The sequence below is a fragment of the Heteronotia binoei genome, chromosome 4 (genome assembly GCF_032191835.1).
Source record: "Heteronotia binoei isolate CCM8104 ecotype False Entrance Well chromosome 4, APGP_CSIRO_Hbin_v1, whole genome shotgun sequence".
NCBI lineage: Eukaryota > Metazoa > Chordata > Lepidosauria > Squamata > Gekkonidae > Heteronotia > Heteronotia binoei.
The window spans coordinates 88,080,502-88,101,158 of record NC_083226.1 but is presented as its reverse complement, the minus strand read 5'-3'; the positions used below and the strand labels follow the sequence as shown (position 1 = coordinate 88,101,158).

Genomic DNA, 20,657 nt, shown 5'->3' with positions numbered 1-20,657 from the left:
GTTTTACCAGTTCCACAAGAGAAAGTCCATCTCTCTTCCTCTTCCATAGTCCTTCAATGAAATGGCTTTCGACTATGACAAACCTGCTTAAGAGAACAGAGAGCCAGATATTGCCTCTGTACCCTCTTCTGATGGTACTATATGAGAACCCTGTATATACTCCAAGAACAAAACCTTTGCATCTGTAATAAACAACTCATTCAAATAGCTTGATCCCTCAAAATAGATGTACCTTGTGCTCCTCCTCTGGTGATGGATCCAGTATTCAGAGTTATACATCTTGGGAACACAGGACCTGATACCTTCCTTGTAGCAGACAGATTATTGAAAGTCACAATTTGACCTTGGCTATGCCTCGCATCAGTGTCCCTTCCTTCTAGGCTTATTGAGAATCAATACAGAACCAAGTAGGAAAGATCCCACAGCTAAATTTTTGGTATTGGACCATATTTAAGGGGAAAATAAAAGCATTCGACACACAGCCCTGATTGATAAAGGCTATAGACTGGATGGGGTAGACAGAAATATCTATTCTTAGTTTCTAGACTACGTGTTATGAATGCCTAATAACCCAATATTAACTCTTCCAGTGGGGTGGCAGTACACTATACTTGGAGATGTTTCTGGATAACAAACACAAACTGGTGAAATTACTGACCTTAGAAGCTAGTCTAAGCTGTGCAAACACTCTGCTGACTGTGCAGCATGCAGCCTTTCCACAATAATTACACTTCATTGCCACTTGTGGCTAAGATCAACATGCTGCCCCAAGATATGTGCCAAATCAAGAACGTACCATTTCAGGCCACAGACATCTTCAGCTCCAAATAAGGTTGCCAAATCCTCTTGCCATCTGGCGTGGGATTTGGGGGGCATTCTGAGGTTGAGCAAGGATGTTGCATAGGGACACTGTGGGGTTTGTGCGAAACTCTATGGTGTTTTCACCCTCAAAATCACAGAATTTGCCCAAAGGCCAGAGCACCCCCATGCATTGTCCATGATGCAATGACATCACTTCTGGGTTTATGGGAGAGGTTTTCCCCACCAGACAGCTGGTCCATGGTGGAGAGGAGCCCCCAAAACTGGGGGATCTCGACTGGGACCTGGGGACTGGCAACCTTAGCTTCAACACCTATAAGGTGTTCAATAAAATGAGAAGGTGTAAGCTTACTGCTAAGACCTTGGGAGTGATTCCCTCCATTCTTCAGATCCTACTGCAGGCCTTACTATTCTCTGTTCATAAAAAGAGGTCACACTATGGCTCATGAAGATATTCCAACAGGATCTTCCAGGTTTTGACATCTCAAGCTAGGTGGGGTGCACGGAGCTCACTCTCAGCGACCCCCCCAAACCCGATCGTGGGGGGGGGGGGTGCCACAGCTGTGGTATCTTGAGGAAGATCCTGGAGGGGTCTTCCGACAGCAAGGGGCTCAGCAGGAGCCAGGGAAATGGCAGCTCCACCATCGCGTTTGCCATGATGGCAGTAAGAGATGAATGCCCGACTGCTTTCCTTCTTTAACACGCTTCTACTATATCATATTTCTACCTTAATCACTGAAATGCTATCATGCAAGTAAGCTTTTCTTTTTACTACTAGCAATTAATGGATCTTCTGTTACAATGCCAATTTGTGCTGTTCAAAAAAAAATGGAAAGAGGAGGATATCCCCCCTTTTTTCCCTCAAGGAAGGCTTCAAGAAGACAAAGAACAAACTTAAGAACAGCCTAGAAATAGGAGCTCTCCAGCAGCCCTGGCCCCACTCAATGCATAGCAGCCAAGAAGGTCAGAGCGCCTGCTCCGGCTGCAAAGCCACTGAGGATGTTTTCTGCAGCTGAGAACGAAACGTCTGGAAGGAAAACTTTCTCCAGTAGAACACGGCACTTGAGCCCGAAAGATTCTACAAACCCTAAAAACTTAAGAACTCTTTATAACTTAAATTGGACTGAACATTGACATTGGAATGGATTTGGCTTACAATTAATCAAGCTATAATGAGAGCATTATTTTATTTTAATACGGTCTGAACAAAAGTCTGCTATATTTTTAAGAGAAATGCTTTAAAGAGAAATACCTCATTGGAATTGAAATGATTACAACCGAACTGTAAGAGGAAAGCTCATGGCTGGAGGAGATTGAGAAAGATAGATTATCTAGGACTTTGAGTGTTTGTTTTTTTTTAACTTTGATTATCAGACTGAGTTATATTGCAGAGAAGATAGCGATTCAACCTGAAGCGCTTGATAAAAAAGATATTATGATTGCCATATCCTCCTTAAAGCAGAAAATCGGTCTGCTAGCAGAGTTAATACAGGACAAGATGGAAATCTGTGTTTTAAAACACAGTGAAACTGAAAATCTACATGAGCGGAATGATGAAGGAATCCCAGTGATGTCTACGGAGATGAGAGAGGCAGAGAAAGATCCAGTGGGAGAGGAGTAGAAAGAAATCAAAATGGAGACATTGTGCGCAGTTACAAAAAGGAGGCAGAAATCAAGCTTGATTAAAGTTCTTGCAGGAGGAAGTGACAGTGTGGAGATCCCATCACTTTTAATAAAATGGATATATATGCTAAAATGAGAAAAGGCAGACTACTTCAAGAAGATCAAGTCTTGGAAAACTTTTAAAAAGAAAAGATTATAAACTGTTGCTCTTTCTTGTAACCGGTTAATGTGGAATTAACAAAAGGGAACTGGTGTGAGGCCTTGAAAAGGATTGGAAATGACAAGCGTGATTTTTAGAGATGCATGATTTTGAAATGGCAAATGAGACTTTTAGAATCAGAACGTTTTTTTCCTGTTTGTTATTTTTACTTATGAGTTCCATATTCTTAAAACTAGTCAATTTAATAGAGAGTGGGTTATAGAGATTTATGATTTTTTCCATGGGTAAGAAATAAGTGAGAGAAAGGAGGCTGTTTTTATTTAGGGATTCTACTTTTTTCTTATAAAGTTAAATGGAGCAAGTTAATAGAGAGAGGGTTATAGAGACTGTATGATTTTCTACCTAGGTAAAAATAATAAGCATGGGAAATGAGATTGTCACTGGTTATTAAATTTGTGTGTGTGTTTTTAGAGCAATATGAGTCTCCCAAAAGTTTAATGAAGTTAAATATTTAAATACTTAATCTAGACAAATAAATAATTAATTGATTAGGGTCAATTTACAATAAGATAGACAACATAGGTATTTAAAAACTTTAAAGATCTGCTCTTGGTTATTTTTTATTTTTATTTCTTTTTAGCAATAGATTCTGTTGATATTGAAACAGATAAAGTAATATCTGTTAGGTTCTATTTTGGTCCTTTGCTGTTTTTATTTTTGTCTCTGTGGAAATAATTAAGATAGTGTTAAGGATAAAGAGATCATATTCATCTTCTCTTCTTATGATTATTGTTAGTATGGTTAAAGTTAGTACTTATCCCTAATATGGTTAAAATAAGCTACTGGGTTTTATTTTGTGATTGGTTTCTTTCCTTTTCTTATTTGTGGACATTAAAGATGAATAGTATAGATTTACATTATAAATAATAATTAGTAAAATATATAATAAAATAATAAGACTGTAGAATGTAATGGTTGGATTGGATTAAAATTTAAGACTTGCAGGTAGAAAGAATTTAGGATCACGTTTGGAAGGTAGAAATATAACAGCTTTATTTACTTTACTTTACTTTCCCCCCAACTCCCTCCCCTTTTTTGCTTCTGTATCCCTGCACCATTCCTTCCCCTTTATACTGAAACAATCAAAATTTAAAATTAAAAAAGAAGATATTCCAACAGGCCCACTTATACACCTCCCATCCAACCTTCTGCCCAGCAAGACAATAGGTTTCCTACCCTGAGGGGCAAGACCAGATCCCATTGCTGAAACCCCACCAACCTTCTAGGCTTTTAACAACTACAGCCCATGCCTGGTATGACTAATCAACAGAGGAACTAAACCCCTGCCAACTGCAAGATGGAACCTATGCAAAATGGCAAATTGGAACCCATGCAAAAAGTTTCATTCATAGGCATTACATTAGATTCCATTCTGGGCAGAATGTTTCCACTTCTCGACAGAGTCCTAAAAAAACTAAACATACTTCATCACCAGAAACTATGCTCCAACCTGCCATATTAATTAAAAGGCTGGTAGGATTAATGTCCTCCACCACATAAGTCATGCTCTATGTGTGATTATTCAGTTACGATTAATCAGGGCATTCAATTTCCTTCACCACCAATAAAAGAGTCTGAATTTTCTATTAGACATCCACCTCCATAACGGCATGTTTCTATGTAAATAAAAAGATGAAATCCCTCTTTGCCCAAGAATCCAAACTATTCCTTAAGTGGATAGATCCAGGTGGGCAGCCTTGTCTGAAGCAGTAGAACAAAGCAGAGTGGTGAAAGTGGGTTTAATATATGTAATAAGATAAAAAAATCCAATATCCCTGTTCAGTCCTGGGTTACTTAAGTGGTTACTAAATCATTTACCCCCCCCCCCCCGTCCATCCTCTGGTCCCACAGTGAAACCTATCACTTGTGTTTTCAAAGTTCATGGGTAAACTATTTGAACTTGTGGCCACTTGCTGTCTCTGTTTCCTCACCATGAAAACATTCTTCTGACTGCCATCAGATCAGCTAGAAGGGTCGCTGAACTCCTGGCACTATAACATGGCCCTCGTTATCTGAAAGTAGAGTAGTACTTCATATATCACACCAGTTCCTTCCTAAAGTAACATCTAAATTTTATTTAAATGAATGCAGCACCCTGCCCTTCCATCCTTCCAAGGTTGGTAAAATGAGTACCCAGTTTGCTGGGGTAAAGTGTAGATGACTGGGGAAGGCAATGGCAAACCACCCCATTTAAAGTCTGCCAAGATGTGACATGGGTTGGTAACAACTTGGTGCTTGCACAGGGGGACTACCTTTATCATCCTACCCACTGGTAGAGTGGGTAGGGTATATTGACATCCACAACATGAAATGAAGCATTTTTTAGATATATGTAGAGTGCTTTTTTCCTCTCTAGACAGAACTAAACCCTTTAGGCAGGAGAGTAGTTTATTCATCTCCTACTTTTTAGGCTCTAATCTGGACAAGAAACAGTAAGCACAATGCATATCTAGATGGATAGTCACCTGTATTTAATTGAGTTATAAATTATTGAAAGTTTATTGCTGCAGCTTCACATTTACTCTACCTGAGCCTAGTTTGACTCAACTGCTTTTTGCTATGGTCTCTCCATTGATTCCATCTGCAAGGCTGAAACATGGTCATCTTCATGCACCTTCACAAAGCAGCAATTTATGGACATAGATGCCACAAGAGATGCAGCAGTAGGAAGAGTGGTCCTGCAATCTCTATTCAACTGAGAGCTCACACACACCTTCTGGTAAGTCAGCTCACTACTCTCCCACATGGGACTGCACAGGTACCACAATGATGAAAACAGTGTTGCAATTACCTGTAACTGTTGTTCCTTGAGTGGTCACCTGTACAGTCATATATCCCTCCTTCCTGTGCTGCTGTGAGCTCTTAAAATAAACTTATCTCAGTTCTGCAGCACCAGAGAGAAACTGATGGAAGAGTGCTCCGCCCGTTCTATATCATGCAGCAAAAGTTCAGGAAACATAATGGGGGAGGGGAGCAGAGTACTCTCAGTCTTCAAAAACCTCTCTGTGGTAGCCCTGAGCTTCAAAAACCTCTCTGTGGCAGCCCTCCACATGCTTAGTACCCATGTGGAATTGTACAGGTAACTATGTGATTATTCAACAGTTACAGGTAAATACAATCCTGTTTTCCTGCAGCTATAATAGTGTCTTGAAATCTAAAGGGACTTACATGTGGATCCTGTCCAGCGTTCTTCAAGCCTTCACAGGACTTCTGATACCTGGTGGTCATAGGAGGCCCGGATAGCCAGCCTTGCACTCCACCATCTCAGCTGAGCTTCTCCCCAGGCTTTCTGTCTTCCTGCTCCTGGAATTATGGGGGTGACTGATAATAAATGGATCTCGTTAGTGAGTTATTCAGCAGCACCAGTCTCTGACTATAGTGCCTGCTCTTGGGCCATCTGGGCTTTTGGCTGGCTGCTTATCTTCTGATGCATCCTGGGAATCAGAGGTTCCAGGAACTGAAGAGTCTGCAGGGTTTCAAGTTCTGCAAGGTTAGCCAGCACAGCATCCTCACCCTGGGAGGACTCATACCCTGCACCCTGATGTCTGCGAATACCACGGGCATTAGAGGATTTCTCCCCAAGTGCTATAGGGCCATCTCACAAATTATTGACTGTGACAAATGTGGCCTCATGATTTCCCTGGGTTTGGTAAACATGCTTCCTTCCCATAGCACTTAGAAAGCCTCCACAGGATCACTCCAATCCCAAATGTTTTTTTTCTAGAACAGAATTTGGTACTTTAAAAAGGTTCTGTAAGTGCCACCTTTGCTGGGTGAATAATTGTAGGCTAGAGAAAGTGATTTTTTTCACTTACAGAACTTTTTTTAGCCCCAAACTGCACTTCCTGCAGAGATTTTGGCACTTGAAGAAACTGCATTAAGAGCTGGAATCTCTGTGGAAAGTGTAATTGTAGGATGCAATAATCAATTGTGCCACTTACTGGGATTCCTGGATCCTACCATTGCATTCCTAGCAGAGATTCTGGCACTGATAGAGGCTTGTATTAGTGCCAGAATTTCTGCTGAGAGCATATTGTGGACTCTGAGAACAAGTGCTTTAGGAGTGCTCTTGTGCAATCTTACAATTCAGTAAGGCTGCATATTTGTCAAGATTATTATATTGTAATATTGCACGAGTACATTCTCATAGCATTTAAAATAGCTCTCTTCCATTCTCTGCAATATTTGCAGACATTGAAGAGGAAAATGTGTTTTAAAAGGCAGGGCCTAGGGAAGGGGGTTCCCGCACTACTGCTCTGTCAGTTTTCAAACTTCTAAGGAAGGACTTCAGATTGAATTTCTAGTAATAGAGAGGAATCAAACCCTAAATGGGATTGTACTAATAGACTAAAATAAAAGACTTATAGTCACATGGCTGTACACTAATTGACTGTGATCTAGCAATGGGTAATCCATGCATGAAAACATTCTACACCTTGCATATGTAGGTGGGGAGGAAAATCTTCTACATTTGATGGTCTGATTTATGTAAACACTCCATGCCCCAATTCAGAGATACAATAATAGGCTTTTCACCTATTGTTGTAATTGTAGGATCTCACTATTTTGATATAGTCTTATTCACATACTCAGTGTTATCTGTTCAGTGGTGGAGGGAATTCCACATCTCTGAGCTGTATTAATTTAGTGTTAGACTGGAACTGTTGCCACCTGTTCTTATTATATTCACAATCTCCTGCTTTGTTTCGTTTTACCTTACATTCCTTCAATAACTTTTAAATAAAGCACTCTGATTATCTCTGGTGGTATTCACTGGTATTACCTCTTGCTACAGAAACCAATGCATAGAAGAAGAATGTGTGCATGCTGTCTCTGTTCAACACATCCTCTTCAAATAAGTAACTATATTATTTTGTCTTCCTTAGTCCAGTTCATGAAGGGAGGGAATGTCACAGTTCTAGACTACAATATAAAATATGTGAGAATCCCTCCTGTCCTCCTGGAGTACCTACATTCAGGGACTGGCAGTGTCAGATCTTGAGTGTCAGGCCATCATATCAGAAACATGTGCAACAGTGGCAGGCTGTTATAGATGAAGGTAAGAAAGACCCACATTGTTACTCTTAGCATTGTGATCTTGTGGATAAGAGTCAGATATTTCATGATACTATTATGGTTATCAAGATTGTTATTTAAAAATTGGAACATTACAATATTGCATTGATTGTTGCTTGACTTTGGTAGAAATATGTTGATCTTCATAATTTAAAATTTTCAAAATGCCTTTTTTATGAACAGGAAATGTTTACTGAATTAAATGAATGCATTGCAGCCAAAATATTATTTATCTCCTACACGCATGTTCTTAGATTTGTTTACTTACATTATATGGATATTATGCAGATGGATATGAAAATCCCTTAGCTTAATTCTCAGGTTAATTATGAACTTGGCTTGGATCTCATCAAACATTTTTTTCTGACAGCTTCCTTACCTCTCCCTTCCTGTTGCAGCCGCAATAACTCCCCCAAATATTCTTCCTGGGGGAAAGGGCACACTCAGCAACAGCACTGATGTCAGCAGTCTAGAGGTGGTGGTGGAATCAGTGAAATTCATTCCCTATCATTAGCAGAACTGCACTGCAGTTTCCAACCTCATATAGTGAATAACTTTAACATAATCTTTGTCAAAAGTATCTTTCAAATATTTCTTACTATATGGCAAACTTAGGATCTGCAGCAGCACACAAAGCCTTTCTAATTCTGAAGGTCTTTTTTGTGGTTTAGAAAAGATAAGACAGCTACAGACTTGTCTGAACAACAGGATACGTTTATACTTGATACTATATTCTCCATACTGTGCAGAAATTAGACATGACTCTTGTCTCTTCCAAGCCCTCTGTATGTGCTGGAAGGCACAGGGAAAGGTAGGGCATTTTTTCATGTATGAGAAGATTTGGAGAAGAAAACAATAATAATATTGTTTTGAAAAGATTCTTCCTGTTTTCTTCCCTTATTGCTGCTCGAAAGATAATACCATGCCTGTCCCTGAGCTTTGTGTGCATCGAAGATTTGGATTTGGGTTATTAATGGGTTAGACTAACTTGGCAATTTATGCTGATATCCCATTCCACTACAGACCCCCCTGATGACGTTCCTCAGAGTCTCCTATGCTGCAGAACATCACTTTGTGGAGATGAGTGGGCTGCAGTGGGAGGGGGATGGCAAAAAAGTTCTCTTCTGCCATTGGAAAATTCAGCCTTAATCCAACCTAATATCTGGCTAGTAAGTCAATCAACTGTTGATGGAAAGATCACCCTTCATTTTGAAAAACTAAATAAATTTAGGAAGAGAACTTCAGCTTCTTTTGCTGAATATGAAAAGCATTTTCTTCTTCTAACCTCTCAATTTAGAGGAGCAAGAAAGAATTTGCTATATGTTGTGGCAGAGAGCCAAGGTTTGTGCAATTCTCAGTCAATCTAATAGGATGCATCCAGATAAAGTTCCCTTTGGAATGCATGCTTAATTCTTCTCAGGAATATTGTAAGAATATAGCTAGGTATTATGGAATGTATAAGGAGGCTACTACTTCAAAAACAGTATCGTGGTCAAGCTGACTTTTTAAACCTTTTCCTATAGAAAAGCCTTGTACCTTATTTTGCTCTCCAAATGGAAAAGATCAGCCTATACTGGTAACAGAAAAAGTGATGGATGGAACTTCATGTGGCCCTCACGACCTAGATATATGCGCAAATGGCAGATGCCAGGTGAATCAACTTTCAGTTTCTATTTTATTGTAGAGTGATTCTCAGACTTCTTATAGTTTTGCCCCTGTAAACTAAATTGGTTGAGTGCACAACTATGTGGCAAGTGAAGTTCAATGTTGGTAAGAGAGTTGAGGCCACCACCCCAAAAGACCTAGACACAGTTTCTACCATTTTCACATGTTTAAGAGAGGAATCCTTAACAGGTCTACTCAGAATCCTACTTAGATCTATTCAGTGAGGCTTACTTTCAGGAAAGTATTCTCAGGGTTTCACTGTAAATGATGGCATCAGATCTTGGTAGGTAGACTCATTTGAGAGAAGAGGATCCTTCAGATATGTGGTGCGAGGCTGTGAAAGGATTTACAGATTAAAATAGGAAAAGCAGATAAAGTTCAACTCAGAGTACCAGAAGCTTGGAAAGCCCTTCAAAGGAAAGGAAATTTCATTACTGCCTGATGGTATATCTGAGCCAAATAAGAATTTCCTTTTCCCTCTTGAGCTACTTGCTGGTTCCAGGGATGTGAGGTGGTGATTTAAGACAGTTTAGAGGATGGAATATACTTGTAGTCTCTGCCCATACAACACCCTTGTGTTCCCAGAATGTGTGGCATTTATTATAGGCACTACAATTCCCAGAATGCACTGGGGAATAAGGAAAAGGCAGGAGAGGCTTCAGATATTTTTCCTTCTCACAGCTGCCTCATCTTGCCACCCTATTGCTCCCAATCAGCAAAGCAGATAAAATGGGAAGAAGAAAAGAGAGAAGTCAGGGACTAATGTGTCTAATGTGCCATTATCAGGTGTGCTATGCTTATCCAAGCTTTTCAAGCTCTCAGGTCTTAGCTTTAACAAACTTTTAAACAAACTGGATTTGTTTAAACTGGAATTGGGGTGAAGGGATTAAAATAAATGCATAACCAGTGTAACTGGTATAGAACAGGTTGTATATGTGCACATTACCCAGCACCTGATAAAAATCAGGGGATTGCTTTCTGCACTGGTTAAAACATCCAAGTTGATGTCCTATGTAAAGCACATTACAATAGTCAAGGTTTAAAGTTACAGAAACATGAAAACTATAGTGAGGTCAAATCTATTTAGAAGGATGAAGGGTTCACTCACTAAATGTAGATTGAAACATTCACAGCTCTGCTTTGGAAAAAAACCAGATGAGAACCCAGAAGCAACCATATATATCCTCTTAATTCAATAGGATTAACAGTCACTCCATCTATCACCAGCAAAAGTTCATTTCCAGAACTCTGATGTTCCCTGATAGTATCCTGTCCATCTGGTGTTGTCTGACTGGATTTAGACTGAACTTTGTCCATGAAGGTTTTGATGGACTGTATTTTTAAAGGCTTAAAGTTAAGGACTGTGGAGCATTAATTCTTCACAGAGCTGACGAGCCTTTAGTGACAGGCTATTCAAAGAAATCTTGGTTAGCAGCAGCTGAACAAAGAAAAACTTCTGAGTTGGATGCTGAGGAGAATTCAGTCTAATTTCAGTCCTGAGAAGAGCTGAGTACTGACAGTTTTGGAATTCAGTCTTGACTGAGAGCAGTTTAACATGAGAACTGGGGGAAAGTTGGCAAGGAAGTTTGGGAAGCAGGCAAAGACTGCCATTCAGGTGAAGGAAAGGGGATAGGTCTTCTAGAGAAACAATTCCCTACCCAGTCATACAGGGACTTAGCTCTGAAGAGTGCAGAGATCCCTGGTGTGGTTAGAAACTACCTTTAGAGACCATAAGAGTCAGTTAAAAACTCAAGATGAGTATTGGTGTTTCAAAAGGAAGAGATTTGGGTGCTGTAAAGAGTGGACCAGCGTTCTGGAAACTGAAATAGTCAAAGAATACTCAAAGTGTACTAGACTGTATGTGAAGAAACTAGAACAAAAGCCTCTTAACCTAAAGATATAAGTAACTGAATAGCATACAAATCTGTAATTATTCTGAAACATAAGAGGTCTGTACATGCACTGATTTTATCTCAGAAATTTTCAGCCCCTGATTTCACCTGAACTTTCCCCTCTATGTTGAATAAAATATTTTGTTAATTTTGAACTTCAAAACATCTCAAGTTCCATTTTCAGTGGTTTAAGTTAAATGGCAATCTTGACCCTTTTCTGAGGTGTTTGAGCTGAGCCAGCTGTAAAATAAACTGCCTCTGAGGGAGGAAAGTGGACAGGGCCATTAAAAGGTCATTATTTGCTGTACATATATCCCCAAAAAGCATACAAAAGAAAAATAAAGGAAAATTGTTTCCCTGTTGTAAAATTGGCTGAGGTGACTACCAGCAAAACTTTAGATTTACTTGCTCCTTAGATAATTATGTAAAATGTTTTTACTCTTATTTTTTATCTCAGAAGTTTGGATGTGATGGCATATTAGGATCTTTAGCGTGGGAAGATCACTGTGGTGTCTGCAATGGAGATGGGAAGTCATGCAGAGTTGTTAAAGGAGATTTTAATCACACTCGAGGAACAGGTAAACTAATTTTTTCTTAACCAGTTAATTTTCTGAAAAGTGTGGGTGGATGGATGGATGGATGGATGGATGGATGGATGATAAAGATGTTTATATTTCAGTAGAGAAATTGTTTGATAGTTTCCTGACCTTTATGATGATGAAATTATAGAATGACATACATGGCAAGTAGTGTTGCGCAGAAAAGCATTTTATTTTTACATGTCTGAAACTTGTTAATGCTAAGAAATGCATGAATAGGAATGGAAACTTAAGGTAAAAAAGGTAGTTCCCTGTGCAAGCACCAGTAGTTTCCAACTCTGGGGTGACATCGCAGCACGACATTTTCACGGCAGGCTTTTTACAGGGTGGTTTGCCATTGCCTTCCCCAGTCATCTACACTTTCCCCTCCAGCAAGCTGGGTACTTATTTTACCAATCTTGGAAGGATGGAAGGCTGAGTCAACCTTGAGCCAGCTACCTGAACCCAGCTTTCACCGGGATTGAACTCAGGTCATGAGCAGAGAGCTCAGACTGCAGTACTGCATCTTTACTGCTCTGCTCCACGGGGCTCCTAAATGGAAACTAGGATTTAGTAAATCCTACTGTTTCCTTTTGTATACATAATACCAAAATGCAGTGCTTTTTTGTAACAGGAACTCTCATTTGCATATTAGGCCACACACCCCTGATGTAGCCAATCTTCCAAAAGTTTACAGTATACCCTGAAATAAGAGCCCTGTAAGCTCTTGGAGGACTGGCATCAGGGGTGCATGGCCTAATATGCAAAGGAGTTCCCGCTACAAAAAAGCCCTGCCAAAATGTATTTTTTTACTATGTATGAACATAAATATTTATCTGGATTAGCATCTCATGAAACCTCAAACTTTAAATGAAAAAAAAAATACGAAGAGCAAATATCCTAAGAGAGATTATTATACACATACTGAATATATACTTCGATAATGAGTTTGATTACTCTTATGAAATTGTTGAAGGGCTAAATATTAATTGTCCAGATTTTGGTGACTATTACTACTACAGAATATTAATATTATTTAACATCTATATGTGCCCCTTTCCTAGCTGGTCTAGGGGGTTGAGCTGGGCTGTCATCAGTATGTTGATGACATCCAGCTGTATCTGTTGATACAGCCAGATTCCACTCCAGATGTTTTGACCAGTGCTTTGGAGGTTAAGTGGAGTCAACTGAAACTAAATCCATCCAAGATGGAGGTCTTGTACCTAAGCAGGGGGATGGGGATGGGAATCCCTTGTTGGATCATTATTAATGCCAATGCCACCAGTAAGGAGTTTGAGTGTGATTTTTGATGACTCAGTGGAGGCCCAAATGTTGATGGATCAGCATTTTATCATTTTCGGCAGCTCAGGCAGTTGTCTCCCTATTTCTTCCCTTGTGATTTAGTCACAGTGATCCATGCAATTAAGGCTGGATTATACTGTAACTCATTCAATGTGAGGCTGCCCTTGAGATTGACCCAGAAACTTCAGCTGGCCCAGAAACTTCAGCTGGTCTAAAATGCAGTGGCATGTGTCCTTAGTGGGATACCTTTGAGTGCCCACATACAACCATTGCTCTGCTCAAGTTAAATGTTATGGTATTAACCTTTAAATCCCTATGCAACCTGGGACCAACATATCTGCAGGACTGTCTCTCCCGGTATGTCCCTCAAAGAGTTTTACTCTATAGATCAACATTTGCTGATAGTCTTTGGCCCAAAGGACATCCACTTAACCTCAACCAGAGCCAGAGTCCTTTTGGCTTTGGCTTCAACCTGATGGAAAACTTTTCCAAGTAAGATCAGGGCCCTGCAGGACTTGTTGCAATTCTTCAGGGCCTGTAAAATGAAGATGTTCCACCAGACCTATGACTGAGGTGGTGGAGGTCTAATTCCCCTCCCCTGCTTTGTGATGTTTTATTTTGCGCTACTGTTGTGGGTTTTGGCCTACTTGCCCAGTATCCAGTTTAATCTTGGGCACACTTGTTAACTTGTGCCTGTTCACCATTTTTGTGGATTGCATCATTCTGTGTGGATTTTGATATTGTTTAATTATATTTTAATTGTTCTAAATTTCTTGTATATATTTACTGTTGTAACCCACCTTGAGCCTTACTGTGCAGGGGAGAACAGGCTAGATATCTAATAAAATAAAATAAAAAATATGGATAATTCCTTACAGATTTACTCCTAAACAAAAAATCTAATCAAAATTTAAATAGTTGTGAAAAAAAAACCATCTACAGAACATTAAAGTTTAACTATTGTATGTCTTCCTGAGGAATTTGAAATTGGTATGAGATACTAAGTATGATTCAATTTAGTAGCACATCATGCCTAGTCCTCTACTAGGTCTTTAGTCCAGTTGGTGTTTGTGTGTGAGTGGACAATCAGCAATAGAGAGGAATATGGTGGTCATCATGTAGCAGCAATTTAGCAATTTAGCATGGGCAGAAAACTGTCAAATGACAATGAAAAAGTCTAATAGCAAGACAGTTATTTTAGTCCTAAAATCAAAACATGTATTCAAACTCAAACTAAACCAGAGCAATAGATTCAAGAACTGATGAACAAGCAAGTTCAAATCTGAAGTGGAAATTATATATATTTTAAAAATCAAATGCCTAAGGGTTTCATTATGTTCTTCATGTTTTATCTTGAAATTAGGTTATGTGGAAGCTTTGGTGATACCTGCAGGAGCAAGAAGAATAAAAGTTGTGGAAGAAAAACCAGCTCATAGCTACTTGGGTAAGTTGTATTTTGGCAATAATTAATATACAAAAATGAAAGCTAAACATTATTTTATTCTTGATGGAATTAAACAATAGCAAGGATTTCAGTTATATACTAAATCATATATCTTAAGGGGGCAAAATAGTTTTAGGCAATTGTTTGAGCATCCTCAGTTACATTTGGGTGGGAAAGTGATGGTTTTTTGTATTATGTGAATAGTAATACTGACCTATTTTATAGAGTTCATAGAATTATAATGTTGGAAGGGGACTGATAGTCAATCTTCCTGCTCAGTGCAGGGCACCCAAAGCTAAAGTACAACTGTGAGATGGCAGTTCAATCTCTGCTTGAAGACTTCCACTGAAGGACAAATCACCCACTGTTATAGATAAACTGCTGTGATAGTTAAAGTTTCTCCTGATGTTCAGCTACCCTCCTGTTAAGCTAATGTTAGGTGTGTGGATGAACTCCAGATGTAGAACTAGTGGTTTGAAGCAGAGCCAAAATCATAAGTCCAATGAAGAAGTCCAGGTCTACAATGATGGCAAAGAAATACTGTTTCTTCCCTGCCATCACCACCATGGAGTAGACTTTAAAACGTACTCTAGCCCATCAATTTGTCAGTTTTTCTGCACTGCTGCTGCAGCCATCTCCCTTGTCTTTTAATCACCGGCAGCCTCTCAGTAAACCAAAGGGCTATTTGGGCTATTAGACTTAAGAGAGGGAGCCTAGGAGTGATTGTGTCAATTACTCAGTTCACTTCCACATTCCAAAGGTCAACCAGGGCATCAACACCAGCCATATCTACTGGACATCCTCCAGTGACAGTTGGATCTATCATGCTATTGGGACAGATCATCTTAAATAGTTGCCAACTCTGGTATTTCTGTAATTATAAACCCTAGCAGGTAGTGATCTGTGCATGACAAGGGGACCATCTTAAGTTGCTTCAACTTCAGATCATCTTGTTCCTGCTTAGAGAATACCAAATCAAGAGTCTGACCTGCTGTATAGTGCATTGGGCCTGAGACAGGCCCACAGTTGTCAGGGTAGCCTTCCCAACCCTCCCGCTCTGGCGGGGGATGCCAGGTTTTCCACCCTCTTCCCCCGCTCCCCCCAAAAACAGAAGCGGGGGAAGGGGGAGAAACGGCGGGCACCCCATCCCAGAGCGGGCGACGCTGCCGCGCTGCTGCCGCCCCCTCCCTCCCCGCAGCTGCTCCTCCGAGATGGGCCCAGGCTGAGCCCATCTCGGAGGAGCAGCCAAAGCAGAGAAGGGGAGGGTGGAGGCGGGCCAGGAGCATGGCGAGCCGCGAATCCGGGCCCCTCTAGGACCCGGACTCGCGGCTCGCCATGCTCCTGGCCCGCCTCCACCCCCCCATTCCAACCCAGAGGCTGAGCGGAGCGCGCGACGCTGCCGCGCCGCCCCCCCCGGCAGCTGCTCCTCCGAGATGGGCCCAGGCTGAGCCCATCTCGGAGGAGCAGCCAAAGCAGAGAAGGGGAGGGTGGAGGCAGGCCAGGAGCATGGTGAGCCGCGAATCCGGGCCCCTCTAGGACCCGGACTCGCGGCTCGCCACGCTCCTGGCCCGCCTCCACCCCCCCCCCATTCCAATGCAGAGGCGGAGCGCAGGACACTGCCGCGACGCCCCCCCCCCCCCGGCAGCTGCTCCTCCGAGATGGGCCCAGCCTGAGCCCATCTCGGAGGAGCAGCCACAGCAGCGCAGCGACGCTCCCCGGCGCCGTTTCCCCCCCTCCCCCTAGCTCCACCCCAGTGTCTCCTGGCTCCACCCCCAAAGTCTCCTGGCTCCACCCCCAAAGTCCCCAGATATTTTAAAAATGGGACTTGGCAACCCTATGTCAGATGGCAAGAGAAAACATTGCAGCCTATCTACCATCTGGCCCTTTAAGTTCTGCATCTGAAGACTCAATGTGGAGCTTTGAAAATCTTCATAAATACACTGCATTAATTAAACCCTAGCTGAACAGTGAGAACCTAAGGGTTCTTTCCTTGTGGGTCTTAGTCCATGGCTCTAATAAAGACACAAAGCCCAGGATGAATCCTGAGCTGCAGTAGCTGAAGGAATTATGCCATTGTTCACACATGAAGCCAGCCCATCAGAAAATAATTGGGCTTCTATCATGTGTAGGAAGAAAAGTGAATGTATGCCATTCTGCTGTTTAACACCAAGTGAGACCTGGTTGTCTTCTCTTTTTGTATTGTCCAAAGTCAGTTGAGAAGAAGTTTCTTAACTTGCTTGTTCTGCTCAGATCCAGGTGAGAGCTGCTATCTGGATGTATGGTTGTTTGCCCCTATCTCAGCTGCTGGCTGAGGATTTATCTGGGGAGAGCAGAATGTGTGAGGAATGGTGCCATAAGCAATACGGTGTGGAGCAATTTGAGAAATTAAAAATATGCGCTAACCTGGATGGTCCAGGCAAGCCTGCTCTTGGAAGCTAAGCAGGGATGACTCTGGCAAGAACTTGGAAGAACTCCAAGGAATACTAGGGCCGGAATGCAGATGCAGGCAACAGAGGCCACCTCTCTGAAAAATATCCTAGTTGCCAAAAACATCCTAGCTCCACTAGGGGTTGAAAGAAGACACCATAACTTCCTGGCATGCAAACACATACACACACAATCCCCCCCACCCCACAAAAAAATTAAAAATTATAAACTAATTCAATTAAAATACATAAACAACTCTAGAAGGAGGGTCGATAGTTGTTATTGGGAATATGCCAGATGAAATAAAGAAGTCTTCACCTGCTAGCAAAAGACAGGGAAAGAGATGAATCTCCCTAGCACGTTCCAAAGACTTGGTGCCATGACTGAAAAGGACCTTTCTAGCTTCAGAAGGAGGTAATACCTGAAGCAGGGTCACCAAAGATGACCAAGTGAAAGCAGTCCTTAAGGCTGTACAAGGTTTTAAAGGCTATTACTAGAACCTTGAAGCACAATGGAAGCCAATGTAGATAGAAAAAGACTGGCAAGATATGGTCCCTCTGGCTGCAGCTTTCTGTACAATTTTTTAAGTCTGTCAGTTACAGGGGGAGGAAAAACAGCCATCCAAGATTTAATGCTGCATGAGGGCTGACCTGGCATATATCACTGAGATCTAGTTGAGGGGAAAGGGAGGCGCTGGCCTCTCTTAGCTCTACTCCATGGAGTACTCGGTGATGCATCAGGATAGACCTGGTGTGTCCTCCCTAAACCCCAAGGCCTTGCTAGCGAAGGCCAGCACAGACATGCGTCCCCGAATTGATCGCACGGCCAATCCCTTACCTCTCAATGCAACACAGTAATGGAGCAGCTGCTCCACTGGGAGGGGCCAAACAATGCGATACCCTACCTCAGCCCTAAAGTCCTCAAACTGCCGCACGGCACGCTCGTAAGACTTCCTGGTGCTGGGTGCAATGGCTAAGCCTATCACTCTGCAGGCCTCGACTCTCCAATCAGCCATAGCTCCTGGGGCATAGGCGCCGCATCCAGATCGGCGTCTGGGGCCAGCTGACGAAACCTCTCCATCTGTTTACGAGAGAGAGCGTCAGCCACCCCGTTATTCACCCCAGGAACATGCTTGGCCAAAAACAAAATGTTAAGCCGCAGGCAACGCAGAGTGAAGGCCCTCAACAACCTCATAACCCGCTGCGATTTGGAAGAGAGGGAATTAATAACATGAACAACCGCCATGTTATCGCACCAAAAATGAACAGTGCAATTAACCATATCATTCCCCCACAGCCAAACCGCAACTAGAATAGGAAAGAATTCCAAAAACGTAAGGTCCCTGCTCAAACCGGCCTGCACCCACGACTCCGGCCACTCTTCCATGCACCAATGTCCACGGAAGTAGACCCCAAAACCCAAGGACCCAGCAGCATCTGACATGACCTGAAGCTCAGCCTCAAGCCTCATGTCCTCTTGCCAAAAAGAAATCCCGTTAAAGGACTCCAAAAACTCCAGCCACATAAGGAGATCCTCCCTCATGCTGCTAGTAACCCTGGTCCTGTGCTGTGGCGAGCGAAGGCCCGCCATAGCGTCACAGAACCTGCGCAGAAAAGGCCTACCTGGGGCGACCACTTTGCAAGCAAAGTTAAGGTGCCCCACCAGCTGTTGCAGCTCGAGCAACGTAACCTTCTTTCTACACAGGAAGGAATTAATCCTCTCCTTCAAATCCACCAGCTTCTGATCAGGAATCCTAGATGACTGTTCCAAAGTATCTAGCTCAATCCCCAAAAATACAAGGCGTTGAGCCGGGCCCTCAGTTTTTTCCTCGGCCAATGGCACACCCAACTCCGCGGCCAATTCAATAAAGCCGGCTAACAACTGAGCGCAGCGGCCCGAGCCGGCAGGGCCCACAAACAGGTAGTCGTCCAGATAATGAACGACCTCCTGCAAACCCACTTTTTCGCGCACAGCCCATTCCAAAAAGGTGCTGAAGCACTCAAAAGCGGCACATGAAACAGAGCAACCCATAGGCAATGCTCTGTCCATGTAAAATTGCCCTGCAAACGAAAAGCCCAGCAGCTCAAAATCATCCGGGTGGACAGGGAGAAGGCGAAATGCCGACTTGATATCGCATTTTGCCATCTCAGCTCCCTGACCACAGCGTCACACGACGCCCACGGCCTGGTCAAATGAGGTATACTTAATGGAGCAGAGCTCCTCAGGTATGCCATCATTGACAGAGGAACCCCTGGGATAAGAAAGGTGGTGAATCAAACAAAATTCACCAGGTGCTTTCTTTGGTACGACCCCCAACGGGGAAACCCTAAAATTACACACAGGAGGACTGGCAAATGGGCCCAAAATCCTGCCCTCCGCCAACTCCTTAGCAATTTTTTGCTCAACTATATGTTCAAAACCCACAACTGAACTAAGGTTCCTGGACCAAGTTGGTACACGAGAACCTTGAAAAGGAATCCTAAAACCCAATGTGAAACCATTCAAAAGATAACAACTGTCCTCCCTGCGTGGGTACCTGCGAAGCCATTCACTAAGAGGCCCCACCCTTATCGGGCTGGGACCCTTTTCCAGGTTGGAAAGGACCTCTGCCTGATTTTTTCTGACCCTTGCGTGGTCGAACTCTAGGACAGTTGTTGAAGGCATGTGGGCCTGCACACAAGGGGCATTCGTGCTTAAAGTGGCAGTCTTTTTGACTGCATGCCCCCTGGGACCCAAACTCCCAGCAGAGCAGGTGGGGTTGAACCGCCTGCCCCGCAACACTGCGGGAGGAGGAGGACGTACTAGAAAGAGAAGCGGAACCCTTAGATACAAGGTGACCGCTGTCGGATTGGTCCCCCAAATTGGGCCACACCGGTGACATCACCTGCAGCCACAATTGTTGGTGAATCCGATCCCACGGGAGTAAAGGGTACAAAGCGGCCCTCATCCTGAACTCCTGGTCATACTGGATCCAGGCAGGGCCGCTGAACATTGTATACCCCTTGTATATGATGTCCAAATACTGAATCAAGGCAGCAGCCCGCCAGGGCTGCGCCCACGCAATCACTCCCGCATATATCAAAAACCCAGGAAGCCAATTGGCCCAGGTCCGGTCAACCTTCCTTTTCCTAAGCTTCTCCTTCTCTTTGTCGTCCAACTCCTCTTTGTCCTTTTTCCCCAGCTCTCTATATAAAAGGGAGAATACATCCACATATTCTCCCTTTAAGATTTTTTCCCTAGTGGCAGGCAGCAGGTGATCACCTAAAGGTAAGGCGACCTCACCAAAAGGCATAGCACTGAACGGAACCACCCCGTAAGGGGAAGGGAAACCCTAGGGGCCAGGCCAAGCCCCTGCTGACCCCTGCTGCCCTGCCCCGGGCCAAGGTCCAAACGCACCCCACTGACCTTGGAGCCCCATCCAGTTACCTGGCTGCTCAAAGCCCACAGCTGAAGCGGCCCCTAGCGGAGAACCAACCCCACCAGGGCCAGCAGACCCCCATGCCCCCCACGGCCATACAGGCCCTGTTTGAGGCAGAGAGCCATCCCCAGACTTACCGGAAGGTATAGCAGGCACCAAAGCGGACCCAGCACCACCCGCACCGGACGATGGG

The 20,657-nt window shown here is 42.9% G+C and overlaps 1 protein-coding gene across 2 annotated transcripts in view; it reads left to right on the top strand.

Moving 5' to 3' along the window:
* Positions 1 to 20,657, top strand: part of ADAMTS19 (ADAM metallopeptidase with thrombospondin type 1 motif 19) — a 248,877-nt gene that overhangs the window by 184,476 nt on the left and 43,744 nt on the right. For both annotated transcript variants that reach the window (XM_060235511.1, XM_060235510.1), the window contains exons 13-16: positions 7,549 to 7,721; positions 9,262 to 9,389; positions 11,753 to 11,873; positions 14,539 to 14,619. In XM_060235511.1, coding sequence (XP_060091494.1) covers positions 7,549 to 7,721; positions 9,262 to 9,389; positions 11,753 to 11,873; positions 14,539 to 14,619 — 503 coding nt within the window. The remainder of the gene's footprint in view (positions 1 to 7,548; positions 7,722 to 9,261; positions 9,390 to 11,752; positions 11,874 to 14,538; positions 14,620 to 20,657) is intronic.